The sequence below is a fragment of the Eptatretus burgeri genome, chromosome 4 (assembly GCF_056783735.1).
Source record: "Eptatretus burgeri isolate ZD-2024b chromosome 4, Ebu_testis_v1, whole genome shotgun sequence".
NCBI classification, from domain to species: Eukaryota; Metazoa; Chordata; class Myxini; order Myxiniformes; family Myxinidae; genus Eptatretus; species Eptatretus burgeri.
In genome coordinates, this window is record NC_140964.1 from 101878250 (window position 1) to 101895705 (window position 17456).

Sequence of the window (17456 nt, forward strand, 5' to 3'; positions counted from 1 at the left end):
GGTCAGTGACTTGATAATTGGAAAAAAATATGTTCCAGAGACCATTTGGATATTTTTTTGGTGGCTTGTGGAAGAGCTAGTACAGTGAACGGATCAGGACAGAACAGACAAAAACAGGATGCAAAACAAGCATGCATGGAGTGGACAAAATGGATACACAATGAAACTCCAAAGAGAGAAAACTGGAAAATTAGAAGGAGGAGTGATTTGGATGGGGTTAACGAGGGTAGAAAAGATCATGGTTTTGGATTGGGGATGATCTGAGATGGAGGTGAACATCTCGCTTGAAGATCTGGGGGGAAGAATTGGAGTGAAGAGGATGTGAACATTGATTCCACAGGCAGGAAAAAAGAGGAACAAATGAGTGGAGGTGATCAGTGATCCTAGATTTAGGTAGTTTCACCAGAAAGAGGTTGATGGTGGACTGTGTGAGCCCTGCAGAAACTTGGGGTGGCAGTGAGGGGAGGGGGAGGGGCATGCAAAGTACGGAAAGAGCAGAAGTTGCAAGACCAGAAAGGTGGTAATAGAGGACAGGGAGACCATCAGAGCCAGCTTCATCATAGGAGATGCCAATAATCTTGTAGGCCTTGGTTTCCATAGCATCAACTTGAGCAAGATGTGAGGCACGGGAGCCATCCCAAAGGGGAGAGCAGTACTCCATCAAGCTGCAGATGAAGGCCTTGTTGGTCAATGGAAGTTCAGATATGCCAAGGAAGGACTTTGCACAAGGGAGATTGAAAGACGTATTCCAAGTATTTTACCAGCTTGTGTTTTTTTAAGGTCTGAAGAGAGGGACGAGTCTGCAGCCTGCCTGTCTGAAGGATGAGGGATGTCACAGCAGAGGGTTGAGTCATCAGCAAATAGATAGAGGATTTTTCAGAGTCAGAGAGATAATTTATGAAGATCAAGAATAGGACTGGACCCAGAACACTACCTTGGGACACTCCAGCCTTGACAGAGAAGAGATGAAAGGATTCCATCGAGTGCCATACTTTGGCTACGAGTGTGGAGGAAGTCAGTAAGCCATGTGTGGAGTTGGCCTTGGATGCCATAGGTAGAGAGTTTAGAGAGTAAGGCAGGATGCCAGACTGTATCAAAAGTACGAGATATGTCCAGACAGACGGCCCTGATCTCATGTCTGACATTGAGGACCTCAATGCACTGTTGGGAGAGTAGAAATAGCATGTAGAAGGTGGAGTGTCCAGGTCTGAAACCAAATTGGTGATGTGAGATGAGATTGTTGGAGAAAGGGAAGGTTTTTATATCAACTATGATGATGGATTCCATGACCTTGCTGATGATTGGAAGTAAATTGATCGGTCTGCAGTTAAGGGGATAAGTTTTTGCACCTTTTTTATGTAGTACAGTGATGTTGGCAGATTTTCAAGCAGATGGAAGATGACCGAGCACAAATGACAGGGTGAAAAGGGTGCAGAGAAGATGTGCAAGAGCAGGATTTTAGGACATGTGAGCTGATGCCGTCCGGTCCAGTAACGAAACAAACTCAGAATCTTGGGTTAAAAGAACCTTCTCAGGTGAAAAAGATAGTCCAGGAGCAGTTGGGTACAACAGGGAAGGATGGGTACCGAGAGTGAGGGGTTAGGAACACAAGATTTGGAAGCAAACACAGAATTGAGTCATTCAGCCTTCTCGCAAGCAGTTGGCTGTGATGCCATTTGAAAAGGGGAAAGGGATGGAAAAGGAGCATACTCCAGAGACAGACTTGGCAAGATGCCACCAGGTTTTAGAGGAAGAAAAGTTTTAAAGTTAATTCTCACGGTTGGACAGATGTTTTCTGGTTCTCCTGAGAGTGGAAACACCTGTTGCAGAGGGTTTGGAAAGCACTGAGATTGCCACATTCATGTTTACCTTTCAGGAAGAAAAGGAAAGTTGTTTCAGAGTAATCCACAGGATTCAGTGTACCATAGGTCTGAAGAGGGGTAGGATAATTGAAGATGAGATGGGATGAATCTGTGCATGAGAGAGAGAGAGAGAGCAGGTTTCTGTGGAAGAATTCCCCAGGCTGACTTAACATCAGGAGCAGTAGATAAGGGAAAACAGTACTGATGAGCGATGGTTGCTTGTATTCTGCTTGAGTGAAATGCCAAACTCGCCAGCATTGAGGCAGCTCTCTGAGAATAGCCAGAGAGATGTTGACTTTCACAAGTACATGATCAGATGAACCAATTGGAGCAGAAGACGGGCAGGAGACATTTGCGGGAATGTTAGTCATCACCAAGTTCAGAAGTGAGGATTTGCCATTGGGAGAAATATGGGTTAGAAGGTTCACAGATTGAGTCAGACCCATGGAGTCATGGAAGTCCTTTCATGAAGTACCATCACTGGTGAGAGAGGTACCAGCACCCAGCCAATTTGCATGGTGACATTGAAATCACCACATATGAAGAAGAGAGAGTTGGGATGAGTGGTTAAAAGTTTGTCCATGTTGTCTGAGAGAGATGTAGATAGAGTAGTGAACTCGGTCACTATTAAGAGAATGGTACAATACACAGATGAACAAGAGGTGGGAGTGGAGGGGAAGTTGCAGCCAGAAGTACACTTGGGGGTTGGGAGATGTAAGGTCAGTACAAGGGCAGTGGGAAATGGAGTCTAGATGTAAAGAGCAACTCCGCCGCCGGGGCGTGGTTCAGGCCTATCAAATCAGAGGAGACAGAAAGCGGGGACAGACACGAAGGAGTTTAGGACGTCCTGTGGGAGGAAGGATTCTGTTAAACTGATGATGTCTAGTTTATTGGCAGCAGCCTGCAATGAGAGATCTGTCAAGTTAGAGCAGAGATAGTTGGAGATGGAGGTGGGGGGTGGGGAGGGGGAAGAGGAGGCGTTGTATGCAGGATGAGGGGGAGGTTTTGAGGTCGGGGATGGGTGAGGAGCAAGGTTTGGGTTTGTGGGGTGCAGTGGAAAGTTTGAGTTTGTAGGGTGCAAGGGAAAGTTTGAGTTTGTGGTTTGTGGTATGTGGGGGAAGGTTTGAGTGTGTGTGATATGGGAGAAGGTTTGAGTGTGTGGGTTGTGGGGGAAGGTTTTATAGGGTTAGGTGAGGGAGAAGCATTTAGGGGGTGGGGTGAGGGGAAAGCATTGAAAGGGTAGGGTGAGTAGGGATGCAGAAAGTAGAGACATGAAGCTTTGAGGGGATTGGGTGTGGGTGGATGCTTTTCCTGATTCCATATTCTCAACTTTGACAAATGGAGATAAAGATCATGGGATGGGAGATTTGAATGGTTGTTAAATGCACAGAGAAACACTGTGCTGTATGAGCGGGGGTAGAGGGTGAAGGAAGTAAGGCTTGTCAACGAGGTGCAGAGCAGACAAAAACCTCAGAAACATAATCCTTTTGAAGAAGAAGAAGAAGAACAAAAAGAAGAGGAAGAGACATAATATATATATCGTGATGGGGAAGAAGCACACGCGTGACATTTATGAAAGAGATGCAAGGGTTGAAATGTATTCTTGGAAAATTTTTAAAAGAAGTACTTACGTTATTCACATTTACATTGTTCGATCTTTAATTATATTTTCTGTGATCATGATATCCTGCATTTTTACATTTTAGGATCTGTTCCTATTATTGGTGTTGGGGGCATCACGAGTGGAGCTGATGCAATGGAAAAGATAAAAGCTGGAGCATCTCTCATCCAAGTGTACACAGCATTGGTATACCATGGGCCACCACTTCTGAACAAAATTAAGCATGAACTTGAGGACTTGTTGAGGTATGTGTGGCAGTGTGGCTATTACTTAAGTTGTTCATATTGAAATCAAAATAGGTTATTATTGTGTATCGTACAAATGTATCGATGTAACCAGTTAAATAACAGAGCCAAATCCCCCCCCCCCCAAAAAAAACATTGACTGAACAGGCCCAGTTCATGGACACTTTTTCTTTTGATTCCAGCTTGGCAAAGCAATTCTAGCACTGTTTGATTTGTGTTGTTTTCTCCTACGATACATGACACTTCGCCGACATATACTGTCCAGCAGGTATGTTTCTGTCCTCGGATGTGCCAGAGCTCAACATCAGGCCCATTGAAGGTTGGAACTCACTGTCTCTCACCATAAACATCGACTTCGGTGCAGTTCGCCAAGTCTGTGTCTGGAACATGAACCTCATCTGTTCCTTCACTTAAAGCATGGAGTCACAACTGACACAGCTCATACAAAGGCTGAATGCCTGATATATAAGGGGGTTGGGAGAGTCAGACTTTTTTCTGACTTCACAGTCAGAAGTGAAGGTTTGGGTTGGCATCCCCTTCCCCCATCTCACAATAACCTTGCCAATAACCAAGGTCCATAATCCCTCTCTTCCTGTACCCATCCTATCCTCATCACACCCCTTCCCCCTCTCTCACTGATCTACTGAACCTGACATTTTCAGTGATTTAATACTCAAAACAGGTGCATATGCTCTGTTTCCTCATCTTTCTCTGCTCTTTTTTTAATCGTACTTTCTCCAAAGGCTACCGACCTGCACCACGGAAGGCGAGTAATAGTATCCCAATGACAATTCATGAGAATGGTGTTAAAGGTGACCCTGTCAACTTATGTCGATAAGACCAGTCAGTCTTATCTCCATCATAAACAAAGTTGTGCAATCTATCATTGCAGCAGACCTTGAAACCCATTTCTTCTCCAACACTCTGATCTATGATCATCAGTTTGGCTTCCACCAAAGTCATTCCACCTTGGACATGTTATTTCATCCTTGCCAATAATGGATGGATTTTCTCAGTTTCAGGAAGTCAGGGACATCTTACTGGACATCTTCCAGACATTTCCTTCTGTCTGTTACCCCACCCTGATTTCCAAACTGTCAGGTAATGATATGTTCCCTCTTGGAATGGCTATCAGATTTTCTGCATATCTGCAAGCAGCAGATTGCTTTAGATAGGTAGCATATGGGAGAGAACATTATCGAGGCCAGCAATCCCCTAAGTAACATTCTCGGACTTATATTCTGGTTGTGCATGAATAATCCATTGTGTCCTTTTGCAGGCAACGCCACTCTATACAGAATAGTTCCTTATCCCTCTGCAAGGCAGTTGGCCATAGCATCCCTCCCTGTCAGTTTAGATAATTAGCAACTGGTCCTTCTACACTCAGCATGCCTTTTGATATAGGAAAGACCTATCATCTCACTTTGTTTTCTCCATAAAGACTGGCTGTTAAATCCTCCAAATTATTTGTGTGGTTAGCGTTTAGGAGAGTTAGGATATCAGGAGATTTTGGCCTTGTGATCCATTGTAACCTATTTAGGATAAATCATACCTCTAACTTGGCCTACAAAGCTGGTCGCTGTACTTTGCCTTCTCTGCAGAGCCATGTCCTTCCTCTGCCATTTTTATCTTACAACAGTTTATAAAGCTTAATCCAGTGTCATAGAATTTAGCTTCCCTTGTGGACTGGTGTTGCCTCTTCCTGCCTTGCATCCCTTGAGGATGTGAAATCTTCGGTTCTCCCTGTCCTTGGAATTTTGCACCAGGAGGTTGAATCACAGGCTCACCCCAGCTAGGTTGGTGGGCTTGTAGTATTTTTAGCAGCTCATTTCTGGTTGGTGTTGCTCCACATACTCCTACCCTCTTACCTCTCTCCCTTACCATCACCCATACAGATTGCACACATTTGACTCCAAACCCTCACCTTGTTCTCCTCTCAAATTCTAAGCTTGATGCTCAATCTCCATTTATTCACCCCCCCCCCACCTCTTCTCTCACCTGTGGAAAAGTCTTCCTGAAGCTGTTATCTAATATTCTCCCTCCTTGATTTTATAGTCTGTTTCCCACCAGCACTTCTGGTCTCTCTCATTTCTTCTTCTAAGCTTCACTTCATCAGTTGAGATTGTATACCCCTTTTAACTGCATATAATAACTTTTCCTGTCCCTCTTTTGCCTGCAATATATTTGGAAATTTTATTATGCACTTCATTAATGCATTCCGTTTGTTTTCCCGACTATTGTCCATTCCCTCACCTTCTTGCTCAGGCAAGATGGCTTCATGTCTGTCACAGAAGCAGTTGGTGCTGATCATAGGAGAACAGCGGATAATATGGAGTCGACCCAGGGAAGGGTTAATAACCAGCTTGATAACCCGCTGTTGATCTAAGCTAGCAAAAAACAAGAGCAAGAGTTTGAAGTCAAGCTTCCGATACAAAGACCTGAATTTTTACTTCCCATTTCCCCTCGATCCACACTTGGTTGTCTTTCGTGAACTTCTCATGTATATCTGCATTTTGAAATCGGGCATTATTTGACATTTACAACTAACTGTACAAATGCCTTGCACCTCATGCAGGCACGATCAGAATTCTAGCGGTGCTCAGTTTTTACATTGTGATATTATTGTATTCGACAATAAAAATAAATTTTTTTTCAATGTGCTTCAACTACAGGTTTCATGATAAATGAAACACAATGCTGATTATGAAATTATTGTTTTCATCCACAGTATATGTAATCGAGTGGGCTTTTCTCCAAATATGGAGAGTGATGTTTGGGACAATCTACATTCATGCTCCATGCTTAAGTTGGTCCCATTGTACACATAACTACATTGTACACACCACTTTCCCACAAAGGTATTTTGGGTTCCTTGATTCATTTTCTTATCTGTGGCACTTGTTGCATTCATTTGTGAGAAATGGGGTCACATGCAACCCCATGTTGCACTTCCTTCCCCAAGTGTCTGCACTTCCCCCAAGCTCATTGGGTGCGTGTGTGTATGTTTGTGTTTCAGCTCCACCATGAGCTTTAGATACACAACACAACAGGCATTTTTAAGGCCATTTTCCCTGCTAGAATAGGGGTTTGCCTTCCCATGAGCCTTAGATCCTGTAAATATAATATAAAAAAATGCTTGATTGAATTTTTTTTTTTGGAGTGGAAAACATTTCTTTTCTATAAAATGAAAGATGCTTGAATAGGAAATGTATAGCTTTCATTCTTTTCAAGGAGTAATTCACAAAATGTGTAGAGAATACAAAATGCACTCAAACAATGTTGCACACAAACTTGCTAACAGTTCATGATTGGAACAGAAATCTCTCACTGGATTCCACTGAACCAACCACACAACTTTGTGGTCATCTTGAATGGGTGGTTGGAACAGAAGCCACTGCTATTGTCACAGTTGTTTATATTTTCATGATCTAATTTGAATATTCAAGTGGCAGATTGCTTTGTCAGAAACAGAAAAGTACAGGTCGACCAAGCACAAGTTCAACAGACACTGACCGAGTACATGAATCATTTCAACAAAGCCCCAGAAAATCAATTTGACACACATCCAGAGAACTAGGACTACCAACCACCGCTGTACACATGATTTTTCATAAAAGAATGAAGCTTTATGCCTATAAGGTGCAGATTCTGCAGTAACTCAAACCAAATGATGGACCCAAACGCAAGGCCTTGCCTTGGAAATGCTCAGTCGCATAGAGGATGATGAAGATTACCTGTAAACAATAGTCTTCCTCCAAACGGTCATGTTCACAGACGAAGCTTGCTTTCATGTATCGGGGAAGGTCAACCGGCACAATGTGAGGATCTGGGGCTCTGAAAATTCCCACGTGGTCATTGAATACAGACGTGACAGTGCAAAGGTGAATATGTGGTGTGGCCTTCTCCATGACCGCTTGGTGTGTCCATTTTTCATTGCGCAGGATACGGTGACCTCACCAATTTACATAAACATTTTGGAAGGATTTGCCTTCCCACAGATTGAAGACCTGCATCCCGAGATCATTTTTCAACAGGATGGCACTCCCTCTCGTTGGACCTTCATAATTCGAGCCGTCCTGAATGAAAATTTTCCTCACCCATAGGTTTGTCTCATCATAACACTATACTTTGGTTCCCAATACTGCCGCAAACCAGAAAGCCTCACGTAATCCATGTTGTTATAACCGGCCTATGCCGGATAGTGCCATTTGAGCTTTTGGCAAATGGATTTGCAATCATGACTGGATAGAAGTAAAAGCAATGCTGATGCCAATGCCCAATGCGAAAACCAAACTCTTTATTCTGCTACTGAAACATATTTCTAGTTCATAAAGTGAAGTTGCATTCAAGTGACAAAGTATGGATATCAAATTTTTGTTAAAAAAAAAGTTTTTCTGTTTTTACTCCTGTGACCCTGAGTCCCCACCCCCTGGGGCATGAGCCAGAGGTCAAATCCAAAAAATCGTTACATATTTCATGCCTCCCAATGTTTATTGCATATAAACAAAGTTTAATTTTAAAATGTGCCTGTAATTGAATTTTTTGTTTGACCCCACCCCAAGGAGCAGGGCCAAAATGGATACTGCTCTTGCACCTTCTCGCCATGTGGTGATAATAACTACCCAGTTTGATGGATTTATGTTTAGGAGATAGCATGACAGACAGACAGACGGACAGAGCCGATTACAATATCCCCCCATTTTTCTGTTTTAAAAACGTGTGGTTATTGTTGAAGAAATTCTTAATGCCTCCTGTACATTTGAGTCAATTATTTAATAAACAAACAAATACATATGCATGTATAAGGAATTCTGAGGTAAACAATAGTCTCCCTCCAAATTTTAAAATACATGGAAATATTGAGTTTTTTTTTTATATCAGATTTAGTAAGACGAAGATTTTTTTTTTCTTTCCCATACGCTGGCGCCACAGTTTGTCAGGTTGAGTGTTTCCAGGTGGAGATCACTTTCAGCTTTTGTGTAGCAATCAGCTTAATTTTGAAGGGCTATAGCATATAATTTCAGGAACCAGATGTGTAAGTTCTCTCCCGGCACAGAATGACGTCAAGACTGCAGCCCTTTGGTTACATTGATGGATTGCACATAGTTCTATGGTTTGGAAGGGGAGAACGTCAGCCCGCTTTGAACAGATTTGGGAATTATATAAAATCTGAAGCTGTCAGAAGCATTGTGAACACATCTGGATATTTCCTTAGACCAACATTCAAGTTGAGTGAAAATAATATCTCCAACCAGACTTGCTGGTGCTTTTTCTTAATTATATCATAAAAATCCCTTAGTAAGCAGAATAATTTTAAATGATAGGTAATTCTATTATAATGAGTAATAATTAAAGATTACTTGAAAGGTCAATCTGTTTTGGACACTTATGAGGCAGATTGATCATCTTTCAATACAGAAAAGAGATACAAGGTCATTTAAAATGCAAATTAAAATAGATACATTGAAATAATCGTCATATTTGAGTACATTTTCCATTAAATGTTTATAACAATACAGTTATTTTTAGTCAAGTTTAATTGGCAACATTTTATAGTTATTTTATCACCCTCAAACCCATTATTCTAATTTTGGAGAAATTGTATCGACAGTATAATAAACCAAACTTGAATAACAATCTATGATTCCAAGTCCTCACCTTCATCAGCTCGTCACCCTGTACAAGTAGTGCAAAGCAGGGTTAAGCAAATGATTCACTCTGTGTGTCTGTCAGTTTATTATAAAGGAACTACTTAATATCAATTGAATTTCATATTTTGAACACTGTGGAACACAAATTGGCTGCAGATTAGCCATACCTTTGGCTCTGAATTTAGCAAAATCTTATGGCATCTCGTCCCATGCACGCATGCATACAGCTGGGCAAAGCAATTGCTTGTCTGGATGGCAGTCAGAAAGCAATTGAAAACCATTCCAAACAGGAAACTTACCATTTTTAGGGATGTCATAAAGGACACAAACAAGTCACAAATAACAAATCCAATGTGTAAAATATGTGGTCTAAAACATGGTGCCTTAATGGCAGTGAACTTCCGATTCAATGTGGTTTTTTTTTTTCTTTTACATTTAAAAATACTTTTCTGCTGAACTCTAATTTCTGTCCATTGTAGCTCTCTTTCCAAAATATAATCACAGGGCATTTAGGCTCCCTAGAATTTACTGCGAACAATTTTAATTTTGCCTTCCTGAATGTTTATGCCCCTTCAAATAGCATGGACCGACAAGTGTTTTAGGCTCGATTAGGACATTTTACAAGGCAATTTGACTTACAAAGGTGCATTATAATGGGGGGCGATTTTAATTGCACTCTGCAACCAAATCTGGACCGGAATTGTGCAAAAACCAATTCCAGGCCAGCTAAGCTACTGGCTAATATAGTAAGAAATTATGGTCTCCATGATCTCTGGCGTCTGCAAAACCCGATGATGCATTGATTTACCTGGTGTAAAGTTGCTAATAACCAGGTATCCCGAGCTGGGCTTGAGCGGTTCTACGTCAATTCACCGTTTATCAATGTCTCCCCTGGCTACCACAGGAATTTCTCCCTCTGGTTTCTCAGACCACCACCTGATTACTGTGAGCTACCAAACACATTTGTTTCCAAATCGTCACTGGTTTTGGAAACTAAATGTCACCATTTTAGATAACCCCTCTTTTAGAGGTGCCTTTGAAGATGTATGGTCCATTTTGTTAAATTGCAAGTACCAATTTACAGATCGGCGACTGTGGTGAGACAATACAAAGGTCCAAGTTCGGGACTTTGTCAACAGTTACGTTTCTTAGCTACGCCAGAGGATTGTAGAACAAGCGCTAGTTTGGATAAATAAATATTAGAGGTTGAAACAAACTTTAAAAACTCACTCCGCCACCCCCCCCCCCACCCCAACAAAAACCGAGACTGAGGGAAAAGAAGACCTTCCTTAGCAATACAATTGAAAACCAAACCCAGGGAACACTAACAAAATTGCATTTTCAGCGTCTCAACCTATTGGACACGCCAACCTGTTTTTTCTTCAATTGCAAATCCAAAATTCCTCACCCCCAAATTACTGCCTTGAAACGCCCCGACAACTCTGTCATCACTTACCCTGAAGGAATCAAGAGGGAAGCCAATCTCTTTTTCTGAAACCTTTATACAGCAATGGAGATTGATTTAAATGGTCTCCCATTTGTTTCACTGTATTTCCACCTTACCTCCAGAGCATAGGTCGAGCCTGGAGAAGCTACTCGTGCTTGAGGAACTCTCTATTGCACTTAAGAGCCTCAGCAAAGAAAAATCATCTGGTTTTTGACAGACTTCCGACAAAGTTTTTTTGAACTGTTTTGGGACCTAATTGGCGCTGAACTGCTCTGTCTTCCAAGAGAGACTGGAAAAGAATGAACTCCCGTTGAGCTATTGAAGAGTAATACTTACCTTGCTCCCCAAGAAAGGCGATCCTTTACTCATTTCCGAGTGGAAGCTGGTGTCATTACTGTGCACTGATTATAAGATCTTTTCCAAAGCTATTACTTTACGCCTTTCACCCTTCCTAAAAGACATTGCAAACATGGATCAAATGTATTGTGTTCCTGATCGTAACATCCATAACAGTATTTTTATTATTCGTGACTTGACTGATGTTTGTGCCATTTATCATGGCCTTGTTTTGTTTTTTTTAGATCAAGAGAAGGCTTTTGATTACGTTTCCCATAGACATTTACATGAAGTCTTGCAATGGTTTGATTTTGGACCTTTTCTTTCAGTAAGACACAAGGGACCAAATTTAGGAAAGGCATTTAAGAGTTAGATATGCTTAGAATCGCTAATTGTGTGATGAGCACTTGTTCAAGATTAATCGCGTATTGCCGAATAGTGTTTATCTAATGCGCCATCAAAACGTGTTTACATTAAAAAGAAACTTTTACGCGTTGACAAGGGCATGTTGAAGGTTTAAGAATGTTTAAGACCCTTAAGCAAGCATTGCATGGTTTATCATTTATAGTTTGCATGGGACGTTGAATATGGATGCGTTAGGAGTTGTTGAATTAGCTCAAGAGGAGGCAGAAGAGGATAGGGCAGTTCGTCAACATGCATTGAGAATCTTTGAGGATAGATGCAATTCTCTGGAGAAATGTGACGATTTCAAATTTGTCCAGCATTACAGACTTTCAAAGGAATCGTTTTGTTGGTTGCTGAATCTAGTGCAAAATGACCTGAATCAACCTACAATGAGGAGCAATGCACTGAATCCCCCCCAACAATTGCCCATGGCAGTGATTCTATGCAAGTGCATCATTTCAATTGGATGTTGGAGCTATGTGTGGTGTTTCACAGTGCACATGTTACAAAGTGATTCATCACATCACCGCAGCCATTTGTGCGAAGAAAATGCACTTTATACGTTTTACGGATACTCCCGAAGAAAGGAGAGCTGTAACAGAAGGATTCTATGCGATATTACAATTTCCTGGGTTAACTTATTGGAGCTATTGATGGATCTCACATGGAAATTGTAAATCCTGATGGTCCAAATGCACTCAGGTACATTATATGAACAGAAAAGGCTACTACAGCCTAAATTGCCAATTTGTGTGCAACCATCTACTTCTGTTCTCTAATGTAGTTGCCAAATAGTATGGGTCAGCACATCACTCAAGAATCTTTGAAGAGTCGCAGCTATTTGAGAAATTTCAGTGAGGAGAATTCCAAGGCATTTTGTTGGGGGATCTGGCGTACACATGCCGTACATTCATGCTGACTCCAGTACACATTCTGAGGACAGCAGCGGATAGACGCTACAACCAGGTGAATTGGAGTGCGAGGGGAGTGATCGAAAGAGCCTTTGGTATCTGTAAGAAAAGATTTCCTTATGTTGCCAAAGGAACTCATCTCAGGTGTATAGTAAGTAAATTTCAATGGAGATTCTTGATCAATATTGAAGAAACCTTTTCAGATATGAGAACCTTTTCTGCATTTTCACCACCTAATTTGATCATTGCTTTTATTTCAGTTGGAGCACAGCATGGCCATTATTGTTGAAACAGTCTGTTTACAAAATTTGGCTAGACGAAGTAACGATTCTCTTTTTTTTTTCGCAAGACAAATAATTTCTATATTGTTTACTAATCTTGGGAGAATCCCCGAAAACATGACGTCACAACCCTTTGCTTTGAGACGCTTACCCAATAACCTGTATCTATTTTTCAAAACCTCTGAGTGAACTTTCCCTACATCATTCGCACCGAGGTGGACCACAACCAACTTCTTCCTGCCATGACCTGATACAATATCGTTTACCCTTTCTTAAATGTCCCTAATCCCTGCTCCTTCAAAACTGCACAGAATTCTATATCTATGATCCTTCCTGCAGAATGAAGAATCTACATATTTAATTATCTCATCACCCACAAAAACTGTCTCCCAGACCTCATGTCAACCAATTTCTATTTCGGCACCTACACCACTGCCTGCACCCAGTGCACCTCCGCCACTGCCTGCACCCGCTGCACTTGCACCACAGCCTGCACCTGCTGCACATGCACCACTGCCTGCACCCACTACACTGCACCTCCACCACTGCCCACCCCCGTTGCACCGTCGCCACTGCCCGTCCCCTTTACACCGTCGCCACTGCCCATCCTCTTTACACCGTCGCCAATGCCCGCCCTCAATGCACCGTCGCCACTGCCCGTCCCCTTTACACCGTCGCCACTGCCCGCCCCCGTTGCACCGTCGCCACTACCCACCCCTGTTGCACCGTCGCCAATGCCCACCCCTGTTGCACCGTCGCCACTGCCCATCCCCGTTGCACCGCCGCCACTGCCCACCCCCGTTGCACTGTCGCCACTGCCTGCCTCCGTTGCACCGTCGCCACTGCCTGCCCCTGTTGCACCGTCGCCACTGCCCGCTCCCGTTGCACCGTAGCCACTGCCCGCTCCCGTTGCACTGTCGACACTGCCCGCCTCCGTAGCACCGTCACCACTGCCTGCCCCCGTAGCACAGTTGCCACTGCCCGCCCCCATTGCACCGTCGTCACTGCCCGCCCACGTTGCACCCTCGTCACTGCCTGCCCCCGTTGCACCGTCACCACTTCCAATATCCTCAGCAACCTCACTCCTCACTGATTAAAAACAATGACTCATAACTTGAACGTGCATAACTCAACGGCTGTTTATGCATGCACAGCTAAACAGATGTTAATCTCCCTTCGATCGCTGTTTAAATGGGTAATTAGCTGTTGGCGTACAAATATGATTTTGTCAGCAATTAAGGGCTCGGTCTGTGTTCGCAAAACGCTCACTAAACTATTTTCGAAATTTTGGCCCTTTGTGTGTGCGTACGTGCATATGTGCGTGCGTGCGTGCGTGCGTGTGTGCGCACATCTTAGAGAATTGAAAATGGCTTGGCCGATGCCCACCAAATTTTGCGTATGTGCTGAGGGTACCTGTGTGCCAGCCATGGGCACAATTCAAATTCACCACTGAGGGTGGGGAGATGACCCCTGAGGGTGGGGAGATGACCCAGACAAAAGGTAGAGTAATGTATGCTTATTAGTCTCATCAAATTTTGGTAAAATATTGTTGCGGCCAGCTTGTCGCTCAGGGTGGATTAATCTCGGTTGTCCTCGGAAGAGCCGGACCTGGGGCCACCGCTCACAAACGTTGTAGTACGGTGGGTTGTTTTAAAACCACGAACGCCACACAGTTACCCACGAGTTCCAGTGTTCACTGTCTAATTATGCCGTTTAACTAAAGGTCACGTGGTTACCTGAGTGGGGACCGTGCCCTCGGCAAAGCACCAATGTTATCTCAATTAGATTTTAATTAGGGCGGCCGAGCGATTTAACCACTGGTGCGTGCCAACTATTTTTTTGTCCGTGAAGTTGTCCGTGAAGTGAAAACGCCCTGAAATGTGTGCGTGCGTGTCCCGCCCATCGCCAGCACCCAGCCGTGCCGTGCACCCACTCGCTAACAGCCTTGAACGCCAGTCGACGTCTGGGGGGCACCGAGATCGTCTGTCGCGGGTTTAGACCCTGGTGCTGTGACACGGGCAACTCCTCACACTTCACAAAACTGGTGACGTCCAGTGATCCACACGGTCCGTTGGTTAATGACCCGAGCCTCACTCGTTGGTGACCGACCCGTGCCTCACTCGTTGTCGGCGCTGCTCACACCCACACGTTCACTCGCTCGCTTCCTCGCTTGTGGGCTCACACGCTTCCTCGCTTGCACGCTTCCTCTCTGGCTCCTTTCTTCCCTCACGTGCTTCAACTCTGGCTTTCTTTCTCTCTCTTGTGCGCTTACACACTCGCTTCTTCCCTCGCGCGCTTGCACCCGCTTCTTGCTCGCTTCTCGTGCGCTTCCTCTCTCGCTTACTTATCCTTCTTTGCACGCTTACACCCGCTTCTTCCTTGCTTCTCACGCACTTCCTCTCTCACTTACTTCTCGCGTGCTTCCTCTCTCGCTTTCTTCTTTCTCCTCAGAAAGGACCTCCAATTCTTTTTTATATTTGTGGCCCGTCTCGATGGGCGCAGAGTTCCCCCAAGCTCACCCCACCCCATTTGCGCACCATTACCATGACATCCCGTGCGCTCCAAAAAAAGGCGGGCGTCGGCGCTCGCGAAAGAAAATGTGCATAAACGTTGCCGAGGAAAAACAAGGCGGGCGCCGGCGCTCGTGAAATAATTATGTGCATAAACGTTGCAGAGGAAAAATAAGGTGAGGTCAGCGCTCACGAAAGAAATACTGTATGTGTAAACGTGTCTGTCGTAAAGAAAAAAAAAGTTTCCCATAAGAGAGGGGATCTATTCTTTACCCTTCTCAATGCATCACATTTAAAATCCTATTCGACATGGGGATGGGGCTAATCTGAACATCCATTGAAGGAAATAACTGTCTGAGGACCTGGATGTGTGGATGCATTCATCAGACTGGATTCTGAAATCCATAACAATATAATATAAAGGGGGAGGGGAGGGGGTGCAGCCAGAATATATTTTTTAATACAAGGGGGGGGGGAGAGGTCCATCCATCCATTGGGAAAAATACTCTGTGCAAAGCGTTGGTGCTGCCTAAGCAGTCTCCTTGGCTATTGGGTACAATCCTGGACAGGTCGCCACTCCGACACAGTATACCAGCAAGCTGGCACTCATTTTGCCAACCTCAGAAGGATGACAGGCAGAGTTAACCCCACCTGGCATTAATTCAACAGCCAAGTAGGATTTGAACTCAGGATCTTAGGATCCCAAGTCCACCAATCTAACTATTAAGCCCACACCAAGCTTAAGAGAGGTGATCAACCACAATTCATTTTTAGAACGGGAGAGGGGGTACAACCAGGATATTTCCGGGGGGGGGGTAACCATAATTTTTATAGAGGTGAAGAAGATGAGCAATCATAATTTTTATAACGGGAGAAGGGGTGTAACTATGAATTTATGGAAGGGGGGGGGATTAAGGTGCTACCACAATTTTTATCGAGGGGGGAGGAGGTGACCAATCACAATTTTTATATCGGGAGAGGGGGTGCCACGAGGATATTTACGCGGGCGGGGAATCACAATTTTTATGGAGGGAGGAGGAGATGACCAATTTTTATAGAGGGGGGAGGAGGTGACCAATCAGCATTAATTTTTATAATGGGAGAGGGGGTGCAACCAGGATATTTATAGGGGAGGAGCTACCACAATTTTAATAAAGGGGGAGGAGGTGAGAAAAGCACAATTAATTTTTATGGAGGGAGAGGGGTTGCAACCAGGATATTTATGGCAGGGGGGGGAGGGCTACCATAATTTTTATAGAGGGGGTGACCAATTACAATTGATTTTTATGTTGGGAGAGGGGGTGCAACCAGGGTATTTATAGGGGGAGGTGTTACCACAATTTATAGAGTGGGAGGAGTTGACCAATTTTTATAGAGGGGGGAGGAGGTGACCGATCACATTAAATTTTTATAATGGGAGAGGGGTGCAACTAGGATATTTAGGGGGGGTACCACAATTTCTATAGAGGTAGAGGAGGTGACCAATCACATTTAATTTTTATAAAGGGAGTGGGGGTTCAACCAGGATATTTATGGGGGTGGGAGTAACCACAATATTTATAGAAGGGGGAGGAGATGACCAATCACATTAAATTTTTACGAGTACGTGCCCGTACGTGCGTGGCCGTACGTGAAAAAAAAAACTTTCAAGCCGTGTGCCAGAAAGAAGAACCACACAGGCCGTTCCTTCGCTCTCACGTGGCCGTACGTGCAAACCCCCAAAAAACTTTCAAACAACTACACAGGCCGTTCCTTCGCTCTCGTAAACGACGACTGGATTGGGGCATTGTGTTTATCTATAAATGCGCATAAGAAATCGAGAAATTATTAGGATACAGTAAGTCATCACTATCCAGAAGTCCATACGTTGTAGCCCGTAATGGGGAACGCGGCTGAGGATCTCTTCCCCAACGGCCACGCCTACGCAGCAACGTGTCCTGTGATTGGTAACTAAATGGCGCATCGGCCATGGCTACGCAGCAACGTGTCTTGTCATTGGCTGGTAAATAAATGGCCATAACTTGGGAAGCACTTGTCCGATTAATAGCGAACATAGTGAGCTTCATACTTAATGTGTGCACATGAGAGAATAGGAAACAACAACAACAACAACACAATACCCTGGCAATTTGGATTGGTGTCGTTGGCTATGACCCTTTTGCTTCTGTTTTTTCCTTGCTTTCGGTT

General features: G+C 43.8%; 1 protein-coding gene across 2 annotated transcripts in view; it reads left to right on the plus strand.

The window, feature by feature from the left end:
- The window catches only part of DHODH (dihydroorotate dehydrogenase (quinone)), a 52359-nt gene extending 45965 nt beyond the window's left edge, over positions 1-6394 (plus strand). The window contains exons 8-9 of one of the 2 annotated variants that reach the window (XM_085879494.1): positions 3569-3728; positions 5994-6394. In XM_085879494.1, coding sequence (XP_085735620.1) covers positions 3569-3728; positions 5994-6114 — 281 coding nt within the window. In that variant the 3' untranslated portion in view covers positions 6115-6394. The other variant, XM_085879495.1, reaches the window with a different exon arrangement.
- The last annotated feature ends 11062 nt before the right edge of the window (positions 6395-17456 follow it).